Consider the following 20,081-nt stretch of genomic DNA (forward strand, 5'->3'; position numbering starts at 1 on the left):
TGTGGGATACAGAAAAAAGAAACCCGAGTGCTCACACCCAGTCCTGGGCTCCTCGTGCCCGTGACTTGGATTTTTCCCCACCCTCATCTTCCTCCTCTGCCATGACTACTTCCTCCAGGGTTCGTCCTCCAAGTTTGTTGCCTACCAGCACTCTGCAGGCCCCAGCAGGTGGCAGCCCTCCCTCCGTGTAGCGGCCCCGCAGGAACACGACCCTCTCCTGTCCGTCCAAGGGCAGTCCGTGGGCCTGGCAAAGGTCCTGGGCCTCCTCAGGCCCGTCCAGGGCTAGCAGGTGGACCACGAACCCCAGGGCTATGGTCTGGCCCTTGGGGGTGCTCAGGGCAGAAGCGAGGCAGGCCAGGGCTCTGCGGCGGGCAGGGCCCACATGGCACTGCACGGCACAGCTCTGCAGGTACGGCAGGGCCCGGAGCAGGCGGAACAGGCGGGCAGCGTTGCCTTCGCGGAAGGCCGCGTCCACAGCCAGGGCTGTGCGCAGGGCTGGGCAGGAACGCAGGGCAGCGGGCAGCTGCAGAACCTCATTAAGGGCCTCCACCGAGCCTGCGAGGGCGGGAAACTGGGATGAGATTGGGATGAGGCCTTCCAGGACCAGGCCCACCTTCCATGCCATCCTCTTGGGCATCCCCCCAACTCATCTGTGCGCCCACCAGCTCCGGTCCCCCACCAAGCCCGTCTCCCCACACCTCAGTCCTGCCTCCCAACCCTCTCTGGCCACGCCCCTCCCCTGGGCCAAGCCCACCTTCACTCTCCCTTTTCCCCTCAGCCCTTCTGAATGAGCTGCCAGAGGTTGCCCCTTCCAACAGTCTGGACCCTCGTACTAAAGTGAGGCAGTGTTTATGGGTGAGGGAAACGGGCCCGGACGGCTTAACGACTTGCACGAGACTCCCCTACAGTTCATATGCAGTAGAAACCAGTCCAATCAAATCCAAGTCTTCTGACTGGAACGCAGCCCTTCCTCCTGTGCCCTATCTGCCCCACAGGTTAGGGCACAGGCTCAGACACCCCTCCCCTGTTCGCCTGGTAAGGCCATTTCTTCGAGGAGATACTGACCCTGCTTCCCTTCCAGAAGAATCACAGACACTGGAACCTTTGGCCACTTTTGTAAACTGAGGCTCCTGACCCATTAGTGGGTTGTGAAGTCAACAGCATTTTATTACATTTGAATAGAACTTATTAGAATGCACCACACACCCACAAAGGATCTTAAATCTTGAAACTTATGTCTGAGATGTATTCGTAGGCATAGTGTTCTTTACAACGCTGACTGGAGATTTAACAACTTTGAAAATTACTGTCTAGGCCAACTTTCCTGTTCCAACCCCACCCCCTCCACGTTCATTAGGAGAAAACTGACAGATGGGAAGGGACAGGCCTGAAGGCCCACGGCGGGTCGGTGCGCCCTGTGCTGTGACCTGGCACCCCTTTAAGAGGCAGGGGCGGGGAAAGGGCTGAACAGGTGACACTTTAAACCTGCTCTTTCCTTCCCGGCATCCACTGTCCACATGCAGGGTACCCCGCCCCCATGTTCTGTCCCGCTGCTGGGACCCCTACTCACCCAGGTTATAGAGCAGAAAGAGACCCTGGAAGGCGGCTTGGCGGGGGTGCGGCCCGGGGCCCCGCGCGTAGCAGCGCCGCAGCGAGCCGAAGCCCTCCTGCACCTGGGCCTGCAGCAGCACCGGGTCCACGGGCCCGCACGCTGCGTTGGGCCCGAGCCGCGCCACCACGGCCAGCAACGCGGCCAGCGCAGCCTCCAGTACCACCGCCGCCTCGGCGTCACCGGCGCTCTGCAGGGCCAGGTCCAGCCTCACGGCGCGCAGCCGGTCTGCCACGAAGCTGGCCACCTCCGCGCGGGAGGCGTCTGCACGCTCGGCCACCTCGCTGGCCAAATAGCGGACGGTGGCCAGCAGCACGGACGGCGGCCGGAGCTGGCTCGGCTGGGGCCGGGCCTTGCCGGCGGCCGGCCGGCTGTACTCCTTCACAGCGCGCTGCGGGTCAGCGCGGGGCCGGTCCCCTCGGCACCCCGGCGCCACCTCGAAGCGATGCAGGCGGCCCTCCTTTTCGCGTCGCGAGCGCTCGGCGGCGGGGCACATGTCCGGGCATGTGCCCACCGGCAGCTCGCAGCCAGGCATGGGTGGGCTGCGGGAAGAGGACGGGCGCTCAGCATCCCGAGGAAGGCGGCGGCCCCTCGTCCCATTTTGCGGGGTGGGGGGGCACGCCGAGACAGGCAGAAGCTCGGAGAAGACGGGGCGGAGTATAAGGACCCCGCCACCCATTCGGCAACCGCCCTCCTCTCACCGAGTCCTCGGGCCTCCCACAAACGAGCAGGTCTCCCGAGATGCACTGCGTTGTAGTTCAGGGCCGTTACCAGTGCGGCGCGCTCCGTACACGCAACCGTCCCCAGAATGCGCCGCGCCACTGGGCCCCGTACTGAGTGCGACGCACTCCCATGATACCCCGGTTTGTAGTTCCTTCCGCGGCCCGTCCCTGGGCCGGGGGGCGGGGCGCAGGCAAGAGCGGAGCCACGCCTCCCCGGCGCACCTCAGAGTCAGTGTTTGGTTTTGGGCACCCAGCTCCGCAAAGTGAGCACCCACGCTTTGGGTTCCTCCCCAGCATCCCCGTTGGCTAATAACCTGGTCCAATCGGCCTTACTGTCATTCTCCAGTGTTTCCCTGGAGACTGTTCTCCATGTTTTCTAGCTCAGGGGTCAGCAAAGTTTCTGAAAAAGGCCGGATAGTAAATGTTTTAGGACTTTCCGTGGTAACTACCTACTCCACTCTGCAACTGTTCAACTCTGCTGTTGTAGCGGGAAAGCAACCACAGACAACACCAAACAAATGAGCCTGGCTGTGTCCCCATAAAATTGTATTTTTAGATACTTAAATTTCCTATCAACCTGCCACAGAACATTATTCTTTTGATTTTTTTCAACTATAAAAAAATGTAAAAACCATTCTAGCTCATGGGCCTTACAAATAAAGGTAGTGGGTCAGATTTGGCTGCAGGCCGCAGTTTGCAGATCCCTGGTTCTAGAAGGGTAAATGGGGAGTTTAGGGACCAGAGCTACCGCTCACACATCAAGATAGAGACAGGCAGAATCAGAAGTGAGCCCGTGATTCCACGCTGGCAGGTGTGGTCAGGGAACTGAGAAGTCATCATTTTTCTCATTCTTGGTCCAATTACATACAGAAACGGCCTCTGGAGTTACAAGAGCAGACATAGGGCCAGGCCCCGGGGAGAGGAGGAAGAGGTGGCCGGCAGTGCTAGAGCTCAAGTCCTGGGGAAGGGCCCAGTCCCTCTCAGGGTGGCCCCTGGGACAGGTGCAGGTGCAGGATTTCCTCTGCCCGCTTTAGGTACTCAGCTGCCTTCTTCTTCACGCCTTCGCGGCGGGCAGGTGATGGGTCACCTGTGGAGCGAAATGGCTCAGCTGAGGTCCCGGGGTTCAGAACCCCTGGTCTAGCCCCTTATAGTTCACAAAGTATCAACGTGTGTCTTTCCTCATCCCTGGGGGTCAGACCTATTCTCCCCATTTTACAAACAAGAAAACTGAGACCACAAGAGGTAGAGAAACTGCCCAAGGTTATATAGCTCCTCAGGGAGAAGCAATTCTCATCTTTGACTTGCTTTTCCTCACTTTCCCTTCCCTTCGCTGTACCATCCAGACCCCCAGGCTTGACCCTCCTCCCTCTAGTCCTACTCACCGGGAACTCCCTGAAGCAGGATGTGCACGCCGTCCCGGTAGCCCTGTAGCGCTTCGGGGTAGGCGCCTGCCTTCTCGTCCCGCAGGGCCTGGGTGATGAGCTCCGTGGCTTGGCTCAGATAGGCAGGGGTGGGCCCTCCTTCCTCAGCTTCTTTCTCCTCCTGGCCTCCTGGCTCCCAGGGCTCCTGGTCCAGCCTCTCAGACTCTGCCTCCATTACCGCTAGCTCACCCATGTGGGGAGGACTGGGGCCTGCACCTTCTGCAACCAGACATGGAGGACTCAGGCCACACCGGCCCTTGCTCTCCCGGGGTCTGCTGCCCACCCCCAGACCTCTCTTGCTCATTAGGGCACCAACCTGTCTCAGGTACAGGGGAACAGTGCCTGAGCAATCCAGAAGCCAAGTGCATAGCAAACTAGCCATGATCTATTTGATTGGTGAGGTTCATATGCTTTTGAACCACCACCTACCTTACAAATTCCTCCTTTAGGTACACATTAACATTAGTTTGCAAGCTCTGAGTCACCGGTCCTATTTCCCTCCTCACTACAGTTGATCTGTCAATCCAAGAATTCTCTCCATAAAGTTTAGCTGAAGGATGCTAGACCAACAATGCCAGGCAAAGTGTAGAAATATTCCAAGCCTTGGAATTTTAGGGCTTTTTTTGAGGTCTTACAATTTCAGCTGAGGCTCCACATATGAAAACACTGGGTAGTAGTATCCCCACATTCCAGAGAAAAGGGCTCATTTCATCCCCCAGGACTGGCAAAGAGGTGTTCAAACATCCTCTCTGCAGCTTATATGAAAGAAGACTAGAGATCTGATGAATCTGCGGCGAAAGGGCCTTTGAAGGGAAGGTGCAGGAGCAGGAAGCGCCACAGTGCATCACTGGCCTGGAGATGGAAGTGTGGGTATCTCCCCAACCCCACCCAAGTGACCCCATGGACCTGCAGCCCTCCCTGTGTTGCTGATGGAGCAGGAGGTGGAAGAGTTCTTGGGATGCCCTCGAGTTCTGGAGTGTGGTGTATGTGATGAAGAGGCAGCCCCGCTCTTGCCCTGGAGTGTTCTGACGTAGAGCAGCTGGCTGCAGGTGCCCACAAGAATGGGGCAAGAGGATAAGGCAGCATCTGAGCAAACTGCACTTCCCGGGTTTGAGAGGTCAAGGATTTGTGAGTTATCCCAAGGGCCCAGGGAGTGTCTCCTGGGAGAAGCCTCTGAGGAGCCCTGACAGGCTCCTGTCTAAGCATCTGGCTACCAGGCACCCCAGGCTGGGGCAAGGCGCAGTATTGGGACAGCTGCCTCTCAGAGCCAGGTACACCTGGCCCAGTGACACCAGCCCTGCCTTTCCCCTGCGGTTCCTCCTTCCTCCTCCCCAGCCCTGGGGTGGGCCAGAGAAGGAAGTGAAGGGCGCATAATTAGAAGAGCAAAAGAGCACTCCTCATCCCCTTGGTCACTGCAACCAGGGGCCGGCCACCGGTCAGGCCTGAGTAGGCTGGGGTGGGAGAGGCTGGAAACTGGGTGAGAGACCGAGGTCCTGATCTGGATCAGACTGAGGGTGACAGCGCTCAAATGCCTGAAACCAATCAGAAAGCTCAGGGTCTTCCTGGAGGTCACCGAGGGGCGAAGAAGAGAAGCCAACAAAACAGGCTCATAGAGACTGTTGAGGAATCCAAAATGAAACAGATTTGTGATTATCTGGAAGGGAGAGCAGCCACCCCAGCACCCCAGCGGCAGGAACGGCATGGGTTCAGGGAATTTCTCAGTGAAGAGACCTGGTGTCTCCGAGCCCAGGACTCTCAGGTCCCCTGATCTCACTTGCCAGGAGCTCAGGAGTGAGGCCTCCACGGGTCCCTTCCACCTTGGTGCCCCCCCGCATGCCAGCCACCACTCCAGGGCCTCCCGGGCTGCTCTCTCAGCTCAGGCCTCCCTCCCCGTGACCAGGGCCTCTCCTGACTTGAGGATCTGCAGCCAGACCCAGCGCTAGACACAGAACCGCCACTTCGAGTTTACAGCTCAAGCCCTCCCAACGTGACCCTTCCTCATTCCAGAGCATTCTCAGGGAGAAGATGCCCTCGTGGGAAGTGGCTTATTCCATCCTCCGCAGTGGCTGCTCCCTGTATGGGGGCATCCGGCTTGCCAAGCCCTGGCGCAGGGCTGTGGCGCCTGCTTCTCATTCTCACTGAGGCTGCCACCTGCCTGCAGAGGGCACTGTTCTCAGAGGTAAACAGGCACTGCAGGTTAGCTAGTGGTTCTGCCAGCCTCCCTGTCCCGAAGGACCTTCTGTCCAGCCCTCCCTCTGACTGTCCCAGCTTGTTACCTTCCTTGGAGAAGGGGTCGAACAGGGCAAGCTCGGCCTCAGTGAGGGGGCCTCGGGCAGGGGAACCGGAAGCCTCCTCGGTGCTCCCGCAGGAAAAGAGGAGGTCCAGGGCGTCCTGGGCAGGGCTGGAGGGCAGGGGTTCCGCTGAGAAGAGAGCAGTGGGGACGTTCATCACTTCTTGGCGTTCATCGTGGAGCTCCCTCTCACCAAATCCTTGCAGCAACCAGGGTCACAGGCAAGCCCTCTCGTAGGGTTTGTGCCCATTTTACAGATTAAGAAACTATAGCCCAGATGCCCTGTGCAGAGCTCCCGGCAGGTTACTGGCGGCGCAGCTGCCACACATCCCAGGCTTTTCACTAAAATCACTGAGGCGGGAGTGTGCCCCCCAGCTCCCGGGCCCACTCTGGACCCTTCAGCCTTGGCTCCCTCCCCACCCAGTTTACCCGGCACCTCCAACTCCTCAAGGCCCCTCTTCTCTGCAGGAAGTGGCTGGGGCAACCAGGACTCATCAGGTGGTGGCTGGGGCTCCTCAGGGGGTGGTGTGGGGATCAGAGGGGGCGGCAAGATGTGCAGGTCCCTGGACACCTGGGCGGGCCGGGTCACCTCCCCACCCTGCAGGAGAGAAAGACCAGCCAGGGGGAGTCACAGGGTGCAGCCTGGAGGGCAGGATGGTTTCCCAGGGGCTGGGCAGGGGGACAAGCAGGGACACATACCCGGAAGAACTCCTTGAGTTGGGGGCTGTTGTTGAGCGCGGGGATGTGCACAGTGAAGCGAAGCAAGTCCTCAGCCCCCTTGCGCCGCTCCTCAATGACAGAGGCCTCGAACCTGCCTGAAGCCCCCAGGAAAAGGGGCAGGAAGAGAAGCAGTGACTCACAGGGCCACTGGCTCCCAGGCCACTTTTCCTGGTTCTGCCTGGGAGGACAGGAACAGCCCATTACCCCTCCCCATTCTCCTAGCAGTCTTCCCTGACTCTTCCCACGGTGGGGGGTGCTTGCGAGAAGGGACCAGTCTCCCTGTGCATCCATTTACCAGATGTTTATTGAACACCTACTATGTGCTAGGTTTGCAAGGTAAATGAGACAGAAGCAAGGTCTCTGCCCTCATTGATAGCACATACTAGATAAGGGGAGGCCGGCAACCAACAAGAAACAAAGTAATTTTCGATGGCTTTGATGTGAGGAGGACCAAAGTAAGGCTCAGGGAGGGGGAGTGGCTTGCCCAAGATCACACAGCAAGTAGCCCCCCCGCACTTTTTTTTTTTTTTTTTACAGCATTGCTGCTCTGTTCTAGGTATGCAAAGTTACCACGTTGCCTCAGGGAGCAGCCTGCTGCTCCCCACTGCCTGGCACCCCTGCCAGCAGCCACCTTCAGCTTGCTGCCAAAGAACATCTCATGTGAGTCTAGAGAACTAAGGACAGACCAGCCCTGTCCAACAGAAATAGGTTATTTACAATTTCCTAGTAGCCACATTCAAAAAGTAAAAAGAAACAGGTTAATTTTAATAATATTTTCTATGTAACCCCATATATTCAAATTCGTCTCATTTGACCATATCATCAACACACACATTGTTGAGATAGTTTACATTCTTCCTTCCGTGTGTTTGTGAACCAAACAGCAGGCCACCCCTTCAGCGCTCCCCCGCCTCCCTCGCCGTCCTCAGCTCAGGGCTGCTGTTTTGGACAGGGCAGGTCTGCAGGAATCCCGGGCTTGTATGTAGGAATTCTGGTTCTGCCACTTCCGAGCCCAGCCCCTTCACATCCCTGAGCCTCAGTTGCCTCATCTTGAAAACGGGGCCAATGGGGACAGGAGCGACCGGAGTGTAAATGGTTGGACACACAGCGAGGGCGAGGCCCCTCTGAGCCCAGGTTTCTACGTCTGTAAAATGAGGCCAGCTCCAAGGACCCTTCCGGCTCTCCCAGATGCCTTTGGAGGGACGGTCAAGCCCTGTCTCTCCAGCCCTCACCAGCAGAGGGCCCCTTTGCCCAAGTCTTGGGCCTCCTCTGGCCTGAAAGCTGGGACCCTTTCAGGCCAGACTCTGGGACCCACACTCACCGAAGACCTGGGCCCGGGGGAAAGCCGGGAACGCCTCCAGGCGGCGGAAGAGGTTGCGGTGGGTGTAGGCCAAGTCTCCGTGCAGCTTGCGGAAGTCGCTGTACCGCTTCCAGACCACCACCTAAGAAGGACGCCAGACTTGAAGGACCGGGCCATGGTTGGGAAAGGTCTTCCCTACCCCCAGCCTGGCCCAGGGGTGTGGGAGGAAGGGGGGACGGTGGAGGTGGGGGCGGGTATCCTCACAGAGTTCTTTTACTGTTTCAACATCTGGAATTGGGGCATGGTCCCCCTCCCTCCCAGGAGCCTCACCTCTTTGACATCCTCTGGGTCTCTCTTTGAGATGAACTGAGGAAGAAACCAAGAACGAACGAGGTGAGACCAGAGACTGACATCTGACATCCCATCACCCGGCAAAATCCTAGGATGCCTCAGGTACCTCCCAGCTCCTCTCAAAGGGCCACTGGCCACTGGTGCCCAGGTGTCCTGGCTTTAGGGGTTGGAGTGTAACTTGGAGCAGTTTGTCCTTCATGCACCTCGATGTCTTCATCTGTCAGATGAGGAGGTCCCTAAAGGCCCCTCCAGACGCCTGCGTCCTCAGCCCAGCTTTTATCTCCATTCCTTCAAAAGCCAAGTTCCCACCCTGGCTAGTGTGGCTCAGTGGGTTGAGTGCTGGCCTGTGAACCGAAAGGTCACGGGTTCGATTCTCTGTCAGGGCACGTGCCTGGGTTTCAGGGGTCGTGGGTGTGGGAGAGGCCACCAATCAAGGTCAATGTTTCTCTCTCACATCGATGTTTCTCTCCCTCTCTTTCTCCCTTCCCTCCCCCCTCTCTAAAATAAATAAAAAGTAAGTCTCTACATCTCCTTCTGAAACCAAAGAACCCCAGTTATCTAAAAACTGAGCTCCTGTCCCAGGAACCACACCTTCCTGAGAGAGGAGTCCTCTGTGAACAGACGCTCCTGGACAAAGAAGAAACGGTCACGGGGTTGTGACCCGAGCAGCCCGGGGTCTGAGGTACTAAGAAGAGTCCATTTTAACTTAATATCCTACAGCTTAGAGTACTTGACAGTTTTTTTCAAGGTAAAAGAAACTCATTTTAAAAACTGTTGAGGAATATATACCTAAAAAAGGACTCCTACAAATCAATACTAAAAGATAAGACAAATAACCCAACTTTAAAAATTAGGCAAAACACTTGAACAGGGACATCCCACAAAAGACGACATTTGAATTGCCAATAAGATTATAAAAATATAGTCGACATCATTTGTCATCAGAGAAATACAAATAAATACTCTTAACGACCCCGTAAGTCCAATCCTAGGTTTATAACAAGGACAAATGAGTACCTATGTCCAAAAAACGACTTGTACACATGTGTATTGTTCATACAATTTTACTCATAAAGAATGAAACTTTTTTTTAGAAATCCAAATGTCCAACAACAGAAGGATGAATAAAGAAATGATGTCCATTATATTTCATACAATGGACTATGACTACACAACAATGAAAAAGAATTACTTCCATGTGCAACACGATGAATTCCAAAAACATTATACTGAGTGGAGAAGGCCAGACACAAAGAGTACTTCAGTGAGTCTGAGGCTCAGGAACAGACAAAACTCATCTACGGTGGCAGGAGTGAGGACACTGGTTGACTCTGTAGGGGGACGATCGGCTGCAAAGGTGCAAAGCAACTTTTTGAGGTGGTAAGAATGTCTGTATCTTGACCTGGGTGGTGTTTGCACAGATGTTTATATGTATAAAAATTACTGAGCTGTGTACTTAAGATTTGTGCCTATGACTTCATGGAAATTATGTCTCGGTTAAAAAAAAAAGTGAAACAACAGACAAATGGACTATCAGCAAGTGAAAAAAGCAAGGTGCAGAACACCACTCACTGTGTGTAAGTCGTAATAAAATGGATACTTATATTTGCTTTTAAACTTAGCTTATCTGTAAGGATAGATAAGAAACTAGCAGCAACGGGTTCCGTGAAAATGACAAATGGGGGTAAGGGAGGGAAAATGATTTATCTTTAAAAGTTATTAAAGCAAATTAAAGTAATGCACATTACTTGTTTAAAAAGCCAACAGAAAAGATTTATAGGAAAACGTTACAGTCCCTTGGGATACCTCCCCCCACCCCTGGGGACTATGTTTTTAATTGTATTTTTTAGACATGGGAAGACATTATGAAAGACTTGGGGAAAGCTTATTTTAAACATCTAGCATCTGCACCTATGGAAATGTCTTTATATTTTTGCTGCACTTGAATAGAACTACTGTACCAGTTTAACAGTGGCCTAGTTCAAAATTCTAAAGGTACAAAAAAGTTTACAGGTCTTCCCCCAACCAACTCTTGTATTTCATTCTCCAGATATTCTGTTATACTGTTTGTATTTTTAATTCTTTTCACAGTCTCTATATAATGTGCTTAAAACGTTGTTACTGCTTCACATATCAACTGTAGTCTTTTTTTAAAATGTTTTTTTAATATCTTATTTATTTATTTTATAGAGAGGGGAAGGGAGGGAGAAAGAGGGAGAGAAACATCAATGTGTGGTTGCCTCTCATGTGGGCTCCACTGGGGACCAGGCCTGTAACCCAGGCATATGCCCTGATTGGGAATCGAACCTGCGACGCTTTGGTTATCAAGCCGGCACTCAATCCACTGAGCTACACCAGCCAGGCAGCTTTAGTCTTTATTGGTCTTCCTGCTCTGCCTGTGAAGATGGAGACATACTCCTTAGGTTCTTTTAAACTGTATGAAGTTTTAAAGTCATAGACAAGTGTTTGTTTTTTTAATTAAAAATAAGCTCTTTAAAGGGCTTTTATGGAAATATCAAACAAACCAAAAAACAGAACTTACTCCGAGAAATTGGAGAACTATCTAATATTTGGGCTGAGCCAGAGATTTCATGTTAATTTTTAAAAATTCACATTCTAATACCCAGACATCACACTTTGGGCGTGGGCACCCCAACTCGCCTGGCGTGCAACTGCAATCCACGCCCTTTTAAGAGGACAGCGCCCTCCCTTGGCCCCGCCCTCTGAAGCCTAAAGAGGCGAACGAAGCCAGGAACATACACCGCCCCTTAAAGGGGAAACCTATTTCTGTCCTCCAAAAAGGGAGCTTCTAGCAGCGCCTTGCCTTAAGGTAAAACACAGCCCCTCTCGTTAAAAGGGTAAGGTCCCCGCTGGGTCCCACCTCACCTGCGCGGTCACTTTATACTCGGTGTAGCCCTTGGGGTGGGTCCGGGGGTCGGAGACTGTGTAGTGCCGCAAGAAGTCGTCTTTCGCTTGGCGGGACATGGCAACCCAGCTTGGGCGGAGCTGAGTCCCCGCCCCTCCAGGTCAGCCGCAGCCAGCCACTGCCTCTCCCCAACAAGCGCCCTTCCTGCTCTAGCCTAGGGAGCGGGTTGCAAGAGACAGCGCAGTTGTTGGCCCCTGCGCGCGGCTAAGGGAGCGTCTAAAAAGGTTTCGGTCGTTGGTAAAACGTAAACTTAAGTGATTTGAGGATAAGGATTGGGGAGGTTGGATCACTCAACTCAGCCTAAACCCTCATCACACATGTCCAAACGACTTCTCTGCTTTCCAATTTCCTTTCATTCCTTCACCCAATTTTTATTGTGTCCAATATATACCAGGTGTAGCTAAATTATTTTCCTGTCTCCTTCCAGAGGATTCCCTAATTTCATGTTTTCTATCCAGAAAAGAACACGGGAGAAGCATGTTGGTGTCACGGGTTCTGAAGTCACACTTCTTACTAGCTGTATGACTTTCCCATAACTACTCAAGCCTCGTTTTCTTTTTCTTAAAGAGATTTTATTTATTTATTTTTGGAGTGGGGAAAGGGAGGGAGAGAAGGAAACATCAATGTGTGGGTATCTCTCGCGCGCCCCCTATTGGGGACCTTGCCCGCAACCCAGGTATGTGCCCTGGATTGGGAATTGAACCTGGGACCCTTTGGTTTGCAGGCTGGCACTCAATCCTCTGAGCCACACCAGCCAGGGCTCAAGCCTCCTTTTCTTATCCCTAAAATTGGGATATTTCTCCCCCCACTTCCTGTTAGTATCGTAGCTCCAGATCTTCAGAGGTAGTTCTCCAGTATGTGTAGCCCTCCAAACTCCTACCCCAGAATCCAAAGGTACCAGCCCCTTTTCTTGCCCCAGGTCCCAGGTGGGGGGTGATGGACTCTCCCCTGATTGCTTGAATCTTGAGTGAAGGACAGAGGACACAGTGCCAGGCAAGGGGACCAACTTGTCCCTGGAGTACACTGTTGGCTGTGGGTTGGCTGCTCAGCCTCTGAAGCACTCTGTTTTCCAAGCCTGGACATCTCGTCCCCATAGGGATGCTGCGAGTCCTCGGTGTCCTTCCAAGAAATGTCCTTTCTGCTTAAGGCATTGTAAGCTGCTTCTGGGACAGGCCATCGGGGACCCTGACTATGGGTGACACACTTTAGCACTCACGGCCACTCTTGTTACTAGAACTCAGGTGTGTGGGCACTATCTTCAGAGAGAAACACAAAGTAAAATCCCAAATCAGACACTTGGGAACTCAGAAATGAAAGCTAATCTAGGTGTTTGGGCTGCTGCTCTCCGAATCTTTCTGGGCAGGGCTGGGGCTCCAAGTCTCCTCACCCATCATGACTTCCTCTTCCCGACCCAGCCCCTCCCAATTACCCCCTTTCTGCTTTCTTGCTTCCTGTCCCCTCCGAACCCTTCCCCATCTAGATCAGTTTAGCCTCCGGCCTTCTCCAGATGGCCAACTCTCCCAGTTCCGTCACCAGGAGAGGCAAACAGAAGAGCCTTGGTAGGAGATAGGGAGAGGGAAAAGCTGCCGTTCATGGCTGCAGGGGGCCTGCACCCCACGCTCGCCCACATTATTTGACCATGTGATGTAGACTTTCTGCTACAGCTCAAACTCCCCATCCATAGGCCTTTGTGATGAGTATTATAACTGTGTTATTTTCTTGTCTCTAGCCATGCATATTTCAAATTTTATATCAAGGGTGCCGCTTACTAAGGGCCCCCAGGAGGACTCGAACACTGGGGTGACTCACCCGGATCAGTGGGTGGCTGAGTTCACGTCGGTTGGGTCTGCTTGCACTTCTCTTGGTTCATGCAGTGACAATTAGAGCTAGCACTGCACAGTGAGTGCTTAAGCCACCCGCCCATTTGCTCTTCATCCCAGACCTAGGAGGTAGGTGCCATTATCTTTCTGCAGGTGAGGAAACTGAGGCAAAGATAGGTTAGGCAGCTTGCTCAGCATCACCCAGTGAGGTGGCAGAGCTGGGGTTTGGCTCTGGAGCCTGGGTGTGCTCACTTATCGCGAGACTTGGGAGTGCGGGGAGTCCAACGTGCCTGTCCTGCACAGAGGACAGGGCAAGCGGCTCTCGTTTTCCTCGCAGAAGGACAGCTGATGTTCTGAGGCTATCCACCCAACTCCCGCTTCCCTTCTTCCACTCTGACAGAGCCCGGGCTTTGCACCAGTCTCTGCTCCTGCAGGAGGGGATCCCAGTGCTAGTTGAGAAGTGAATGGGTGTCTCTTCCTGGACTTTCCCTTGGGAAAACTACCCTTCCCTCATTAGACACGTTAGATTCCCCTCCCTGGAGTTCAAATTTCAAGCAGAGACAAACAGTTCATAGCAGGTAGTGGCTAGGTGTGCTGGGTCCAAATCCCAGCTCCCCCACTTCCTCCTTGGCTGGCTTTGAGCAAGTCCTGTAACCTCCTGGAGGTTCAGTTCCCACGTAAACGAGGCACTGAGTCTATACTGCTTAGGATCGTCCTTAAATGTGACAGTAAGTAGCAGGTGCTTCGAACAGAACCCAGCAGAGTAAGCAGTCACTGTTGGGACCACAGCAAAAGGCCCTGTGGAAATATCCTTCTGTCCTGCCATCCTGGGGTTGCCCTGGTCCCCATCCTTTCCCAGACCAGCCCCTGCTTCAGAGAGCGCACTGTAGCCTTCACGTAAGTCCCCTTCCTGGCTCTGCCCTTGGTTAGCTAGCCCACCCTGAGTCCTCACCCTCCCTATTTCCCAAGAGCCCTTGCCCTTCATTCCTGTCATGTGATTCCCTCTGCAGGCTGTCTACTGCTTGGGGGTTCTGGGCTGCAGCAGGAAGCTGGGAGCTGAAATTCAGCCCATGTTCCCTTCAAGAAGCCGTGAGCCTTGATGTGGGGGCGCATCTGTTTTCTAACTCATACCGCTGAGGGTAGCAGTCACTCTGGTAAACTGTCCTCCCTCTTCCTCTAGCAGAAAACTTCTACTCATCCTTTACTCCCAGTTTTAATGTCACCTCCTCTAGGAAGCCTGCCTGGACTCTTCCAAATGGCATTAATTGCAGCCTGGTCCTCTGCTTCTACACTCTCTGCACATCTCAGAGACATAGCAGTGGTTATCCTTCTGACTGGACTGTGGGTCCAGCGGTCTCTAAAGCTGTTGAACCAACGAATGACTCGGCCTGGACCAGGACAGGGACAGTTTATTCTCACAGCTGAGCAAGAATGAGGCCCACAGCCTCGATAGCAGCAGAGGCAGCCCCCTCCCAGCCCCATCCCTCCCCTTTTGGTATGGCAGCCGCAGGCAGGTCGGGTCAGGAGCCTGGGCGACGGCCAGGGCAGCAGTCTGCCTGCCACGGGAGCAGCAGTGGGCAGCAGCAGCAACAGCAAGTTACGGAGGGGGCCAAGGAGTGTTAGTTGGGCTGGCTGATTCCCATCCCCCCATGGGTGGTGCTTGGTGAGGGCCTGGCAGGGGCTGGGGGGGGACGGGACTGAGAGGTGGGGGCATCTGGAGTGGCTCAGTCGGCTGTGAAGATGCGGCTGGAAATGTCATCCAGGAGCCAGTCGATGCCCAGCAGCAGGTTGTCCCCGGTGACGGCGCTGCAGCCCTGGATGCACCAGTGGTGGCTGCGGATGGAGTCCAGCTCCAGGGCCTGAAAGGGAGGACAGAGCTGGTGGGTGACCCAGCCTGCCCCCCTACCCCTCTCCGCAGCTCCACTCCTCTCCTGGCCCAGGAGAGGTCCACACCTCCTCAAGGTCCTGCCCTGGGAAACTCCCCCTGGTCCCTGGTGACCTGTCAGCCCTCTGAGGCATGGGCATAGGCTCTCTGTGTGGTCATGCCAGCACTACCCCTTCGGAAGAAAGTAGCAACACAGGCTTCAGGTATCTGCTAGGATCCAGGCATTGTGCTGGGGGCCTACAAATGTCCTCTCATCCACTCCTGCCAAGGCCATGCTAGCCAGCATCTGTGCTGGCCATCTTACCAAGGAGGAAACCAAAGCTCAGACAGGTTAAGCAACTTGCCTGAGGTCACACAGCTAGTAAGTGGCAGAACCAAGGTTCTAACCACACTCTTTCTCATTCTGGTGCTGAAGCTTTAGAATAATGGTTAAGACTCTGGGGTCAGACAGGCCTGTGTTTAAATCCTGGCTTGTCTATCTACTGGCTGTGTGACCTTGGGCGAGTGACCTAACCTCTCTAAGCCTATTTCATCATCTGTAGAACGATAATAGTTCCTATTTCACGAGGTTGCTGTGGGAACTGAATGAGTGAACCATGCAAAGAGCCTAGCACACAGAAAACACTCATGATTGGCTACTGTTACCCTGCGGAATGATCCATTTGCAGCCCCTCCCCCAGGCTGTGAGGCCATTATTCTTACTGATTGCTGAGTTTCCAGTCCCCCCGCCCCCCCCAATAGGTCCTGCCACACAGCAGGGGCTCATAATGCTCTTAAAGTAAATTAACAAATAATCGTGTGCCTCTTGTCCTCAGTGAACCTGTGCCAAGACCGGAACTCACCTCTCGAATGGCGTTAGAGGACAGTGCTCCAGGCAGGTCCTGCTTGTTAGCAAAGATGAGGAGGGTGGCTCCAGCCAGGCGCTGGGGGAGAGAAACAGAGGGGACGGGGGGCTCAGAGCGCAGCCTGGCTCCTCATCTAATCGCCCAGAGCATCTGGAGTCAGAGACCAAGTTGGAAAACCAGGGCAAGGCACCATGTGGTGGGCAAGGCCCAAGAGAGGTAGGTAGTGTGGACGCTGCCTTTGAGGCTGGGCACGCGTGGGGTGGAGGGAGCCCTGGGCTGGGCCAGGGCTCTGGTTCTAGTCCAATCATCACCCAGTGGGTACCTTTCTCCTCTATGCCTGTTTCCTTTTATAAAGGGGGAGGAGGTAATGGACAAGAAGATCCCAGAGGCCACTGTGGTTCTAGACCGCTCCGCCGGATGAATCTGACATCCACACAGAGAATGCAGCTGCCCCAGAGGCCCTGGGGTCTGCTGGGAACGGCCTCTCCCTCTTCCACATCCACGGAGCCCTTCCACTGTCCCACTGCCCCGGTTCCAGTTACTCCCTTGTGTGTGCTGGGCCCTGGGAGTCGCTCCATGTGGGTGGGTGGCTCTAGCCCAGGCCTGGGCAGCTCATCTAACTGGCCCTGCTTGACACCCTTAGGAGGTGGCTCCTGTAATACCAGTAGCCGTGTGTCCCTGTGCACACAGTCCTGGTTATACCTGTCGTCCCTCATCATTATTAAGGACCCCCTCCTTCACTCTCAAAAGTGTGTTTCTTTTCACATAAATGTAACGTAGCAACCCAGATTAAATCCTGGAACAGAAAAAGGACATTGTAGAGAAACTCGTGAAACACAAATAAAATCTATAGTTTTTTTAAGGGTAACTTCCCAGTGTTAATGTCTTAGTTTTGCCAAACACACAGTGATTACGTAAGATGTTAACAGCGGGAAAGCCGGGTGACGGGTACATGGGGTCTCTCTTCACTCTCCTTGTAACTTTTCTATAAATCTAAAATTTTAATTTTAAGTAAGTGTTTTGGCCCAACGCTAAATTATAAGACCGCCCTAACTATAACACCCATCTTAGAGATGAGGAAGCGGAGGTTCAGAGAGGTTCGGTGCCTTGTCTGAGCTCACACAGTGGGGAGGCTGACTCATGAGCCAGACCCCACCGTTTCCCAGAGCTTCACGTGATGGCCTGCGGTCAACTTCCTAAAGCTCGACGGGAGGCGGGAAACTGAAGCTAAGGGTGGCGAAGAAGCAACACCACAGGGATGTGAACCCAGGTCTGCAGCGTGACCTGCATGTGGCCCCATGGGCCTCCCTGCACCAGGTGTACAGGTTGTCTCTGCCTCCCCAAGGGCGCTGGGCACGTGGTGAGGGCTCAGGGAATCTGCCGAGGAAGGTGTCTATAGGTGCATGGATATGCGCACTGGGGCCCGGATGCTGGTAGAAGCCCGGCTCCACCCCCCCCCCCCCCCCCCCCCCCCCCCCCGCCTGCTCAGTCAGGCCCCAGCCCACCTCCTCCACCAACAGGCTCTGGAGCTCCCGCTGGCAGTCCTGCATGCGCTGGCGGTCGGCGCTGTCCACCACCCAGATGAGGCCGTCAGTGCTCTCGAAGTAGTTCCGCCAGTAGGACCGCAGGGACTTCTGGCCGCCAACATCCCAGATATTCAGCTTGAACCTAGTCAGGGAGCAGGTGGCTGGAGGGTCAGCCTGGCCCCTTATCCACCCTCCCCTCCCTGCTGTGGGCTGGCCCGGCCGCAAGGACCCTGCTCACCCCCGGTGCTCCAGGGTCTTGATGTTGAAGCCCAGCGTCGGGGAGATGGTGTCGATGTCTTCGCCATTGAACTTCTTGAGGATAGTTGTTTTACCAGCGTTGTCTAGGCCGCTGGGACACACCAGGTTAAGGAGAAATGCTCGAACTCTGCAGGGTGGTAACACCGTCACAGTGCCCCTTTCTTAGGGGACAAGTCATTTCCCACCACATATCACAACCAGTTGAGCACGTGACTGACCCACAATCGGCCTGTGATAAATGTGGAAGGATCAAGAAACCAATATCTTATTATCTCCTCCAGACCAAAGGCTCCTTAATTCATTCCATATTTATTGAACACCTACTAAGTGCCAGGCCCTCTTCTGGTGCTGGGAGCACCCTGGGTCAAGTCTGCCCTCATGCCACTTCCGCTCCAGTGTGGAGACAGCCAACAGCGTGCAAACAAATGAGAAACAAGGTGAGTCAGATCCTGGTGAGTGTTAGAAGTACAACGAAGAACAAAAAGACAAGAAATTCAACGAAGAGGTTTTCGGAGAGGGCCATTGCAGGAGCTTCCTTTAGCTTGGGCGTCGGGGAAGGCCTCTCTGAGGGTCTCGAGCTGAGGCCCACACTACCAGGAGCCAGCTTTTTGGAGGACTGGTGAAAGAACACTCTAGGCAGAGGAGAACAGCAAGAACAAGTATCTGGAGGCAGCCATCCTCACTTGTTTCTGGAATATTCCAAATCTTTTGCTGCTGAGTGGGCAAATGTGAGTTCACCAGCAAGAGAGAACCACCCTCCTCTTCCCTTCTAATGCTTAAGGGGGCTTGCAGCTGGGAAGGGAGCCCAGGCCCTGGGCTCTGCAGCCTTCCTGCTCACCTGCTCTGAGCAAGTGACTCAAACCAGTGACACCGGGGTGACAAAGAACCTCTCCGGAGACCCAGCCTTAGCCCCTGATAATAGGCCACTGATTGTCCCCTCAACTCCAGGATCCACGCTTCCTTCCCCATGGGATCATTCCCCTCAGCCGACAAACTCCGGCTCTCTCCCACCTTAGAAGTAGATGATATCCTCTCTTGACCTCTCTCCCCCTTATTCCATTGCTTCCCTCCCTTAACAGCAAATCTCCTCAAGACCATCTCCACCCTCACCTCCAGTTTCTGTTCTGCTCTTTCTTGAACCCATGTGGCTTTGGCTCCAGCTGCGTCCTTGCAACTGCTCTTGCCAAGGTCGGTCCCCGAAGAACCCCCTGGAGTTCCTCCCCCCAAGGAGTTTGCTGCACTTGCTGTTCCCTTTGCTTAAAAAAATGTCCCCAGATATCTACATGGCTTATCCCTCACCTCCTGGTCTTCACTCCACTGCCACTTTCTAAATGCAGCCTTCCCGACCACCTTGTTGAAACTACATTCTCCTCTGTACATACTATGTATTTTCTCATTTTCTTTGTTAAAATTTTTCTCCCTCCTACATTACAGAATGTCCATGAAGGTAGGGCTTGTTTTTGTTTTGCTGTTTTATCCCAGCCCCTAGGCCAGTGCCTAGTACATAGTAGGTGCTCAATAAATATTTATTGGCTGAGTGAATTCTCTGGGCCTATCTCAGGGTCTTTTAAAACAAACATGATGTAAATATTATTTTTCAGTTATCTGCGTACGTAAGTGTTTTCTGTCCCTGCTAGGGGAGCTGCGGGTGAGGAGAACCCAGCTCTTGGATCCAGAGTTCCCTGCCGCAGGGCTGGGGACCGAGTGGGGCGAGGGTGCAGACGGCTGTTAATGGGATTCGGAAGGTCGGCGGAGCCTACACGCAGTCAGCCGCGGGGACATCGATGGGCCACGCGGCAGCAAAGAAACGGACGGCTGGGCCCACCCGCGAAAGTGCCCGCGTGGAGTCTACACTCGCCTCTCCCTTGAGATAAGGGCTGCGCCCGCACGCCCCCGGGATTCCGACCTTGAGGGCGGGGCCAAAGCCTGGCCCCCTCCGACAGGGGAGAGGAGATGAGAGCCCAGGAGGGCAACGGCCCCACTCTACGGCCAGACCTAAGGGTGGTGGCGCCCGAGTCACCTCCGGGCCCCAACTCCCCCTTACATTGGGATACCTGGTTCGACTGCTGCACCTTTAAGCCCACAGTTTTGGCCTCGGAAACAGAGTCCCCCCGCCCCGAGCCGGTGGTTCGGCCTCCTCCCGGCCCCCTGCTAAAGTGATTGGTAGGGCCCAGTGCGTGACGCACAATGGGCAGTTGGGGCAGACCGTCTGGCCGCGCACCCCGCACCCAGTAGGGGGCGCCTAGCACCGCCCGCCGGCGGGGCCCCGCTACCCTGGCAGCTCAGGCGTCCGAGAGGATACAGCATCAGTAGTCGCAGCTCCCGTTCTTTCTGCTTCATCTTCTTCAGGATGGTCAGAAGGCCCATGGTCCCCGAAGCCCCCTACCGGCTGCCGTTTCTTCCTAGTC

At 54.5% G+C, this 20,081-nt stretch overlaps 3 protein-coding genes and 2 long non-coding RNA genes across 8 annotated transcripts; 2 read left to right on the forward strand and 3 right to left on the reverse strand.

Moving 5' to 3' along the window:
* Positions 1-31: 31 nt before the first annotated feature.
* SAC3D1 (SAC3 domain containing 1) lies at positions 32-2,418 on the reverse strand. Of its 2 annotated transcripts, XM_053925354.1 has the most exons (3): positions 2,311-2,418; positions 1,571-2,151; positions 32-555 (listed from the first exon to the last, which is right to left on the reverse strand). In XM_053925354.1, the coding sequence occupies exons 2-3, from the start codon at positions 2,142-2,144 to the stop codon at positions 32-34; spliced, it is 1,098 nt and encodes a 365-aa protein (XP_053781329.1). In that variant the 5' UTR covers positions 2,145-2,151; positions 2,311-2,418. The 2 variants fall into 2 exon arrangements, with proteins under 2 accessions (XP_053781329.1, XP_024430270.3); XM_024574502.4 differs by having other exon boundaries at positions 1,571-2,414.
* Positions 2,419-2,860: 442 nt separating this feature from the next.
* SNX15 (sorting nexin 15) lies at positions 2,861-11,473 on the reverse strand. Of its 3 annotated transcripts, none has more exons than XM_045183329.3 (9): positions 11,300-11,440; positions 8,520-8,757; positions 8,393-8,428; positions 8,084-8,204; positions 6,742-6,857; positions 6,472-6,640; positions 6,029-6,172; positions 3,714-3,971; positions 2,861-3,418 (listed from the first exon to the last, which is right to left on the reverse strand). In XM_045183329.3, the coding sequence occupies exons 2-9, from the start codon at positions 8,628-8,630 to the stop codon at positions 3,312-3,314; spliced, it is 1,062 nt and encodes a 353-aa protein (XP_045039264.2). In that variant the 5' UTR covers positions 8,631-8,757; positions 11,300-11,440; the 3' UTR covers positions 2,861-3,311. The 3 variants fall into 3 exon arrangements, with proteins under 3 accessions (XP_045039264.2, XP_045039263.2, XP_024429940.2); XM_045183328.2 differs by lacking the exon at positions 11,300-11,440 and adding an exon at positions 10,721-10,809; XM_024574172.3 differs by lacking the exon at positions 8,520-8,757 and having other exon boundaries at positions 11,300-11,473.
* Positions 8,383-10,747, forward strand: LOC123478062 (uncharacterized). The gene is made up of 3 exons (XR_006653170.2): positions 8,383-8,515; positions 8,929-9,095; positions 9,508-10,747. It is a non-coding gene; the product is annotated as an uncharacterized lncRNA (long non-coding RNA).
* Positions 11,131-17,223, forward strand: LOC123478061 (uncharacterized). Its single transcript, XR_006653169.3, has 3 exons — positions 11,131-11,243; positions 15,860-16,105; positions 16,245-17,223. It is a non-coding gene; the product is annotated as an uncharacterized lncRNA (long non-coding RNA).
* ARL2 (ARF like GTPase 2) lies at positions 14,551-20,081 on the reverse strand (the record flags this gene model as incomplete). The annotated part of the gene is given in 5 exon segments (XM_024574426.3): positions 14,551-15,018; positions 15,887-15,967; positions 17,395-17,557; positions 17,654-17,764; positions 19,976-20,081. Coding segments are annotated over 5 exon segments (555 nt in total). The 3' UTR covers positions 14,551-14,883.

This window comes from Desmodus rotundus, chromosome 5, assembly GCF_022682495.2.
Source record: "Desmodus rotundus isolate HL8 chromosome 5, HLdesRot8A.1, whole genome shotgun sequence".
NCBI classification, from domain to species: domain Eukaryota; kingdom Metazoa; phylum Chordata; class Mammalia; order Chiroptera; family Phyllostomidae; genus Desmodus; species Desmodus rotundus.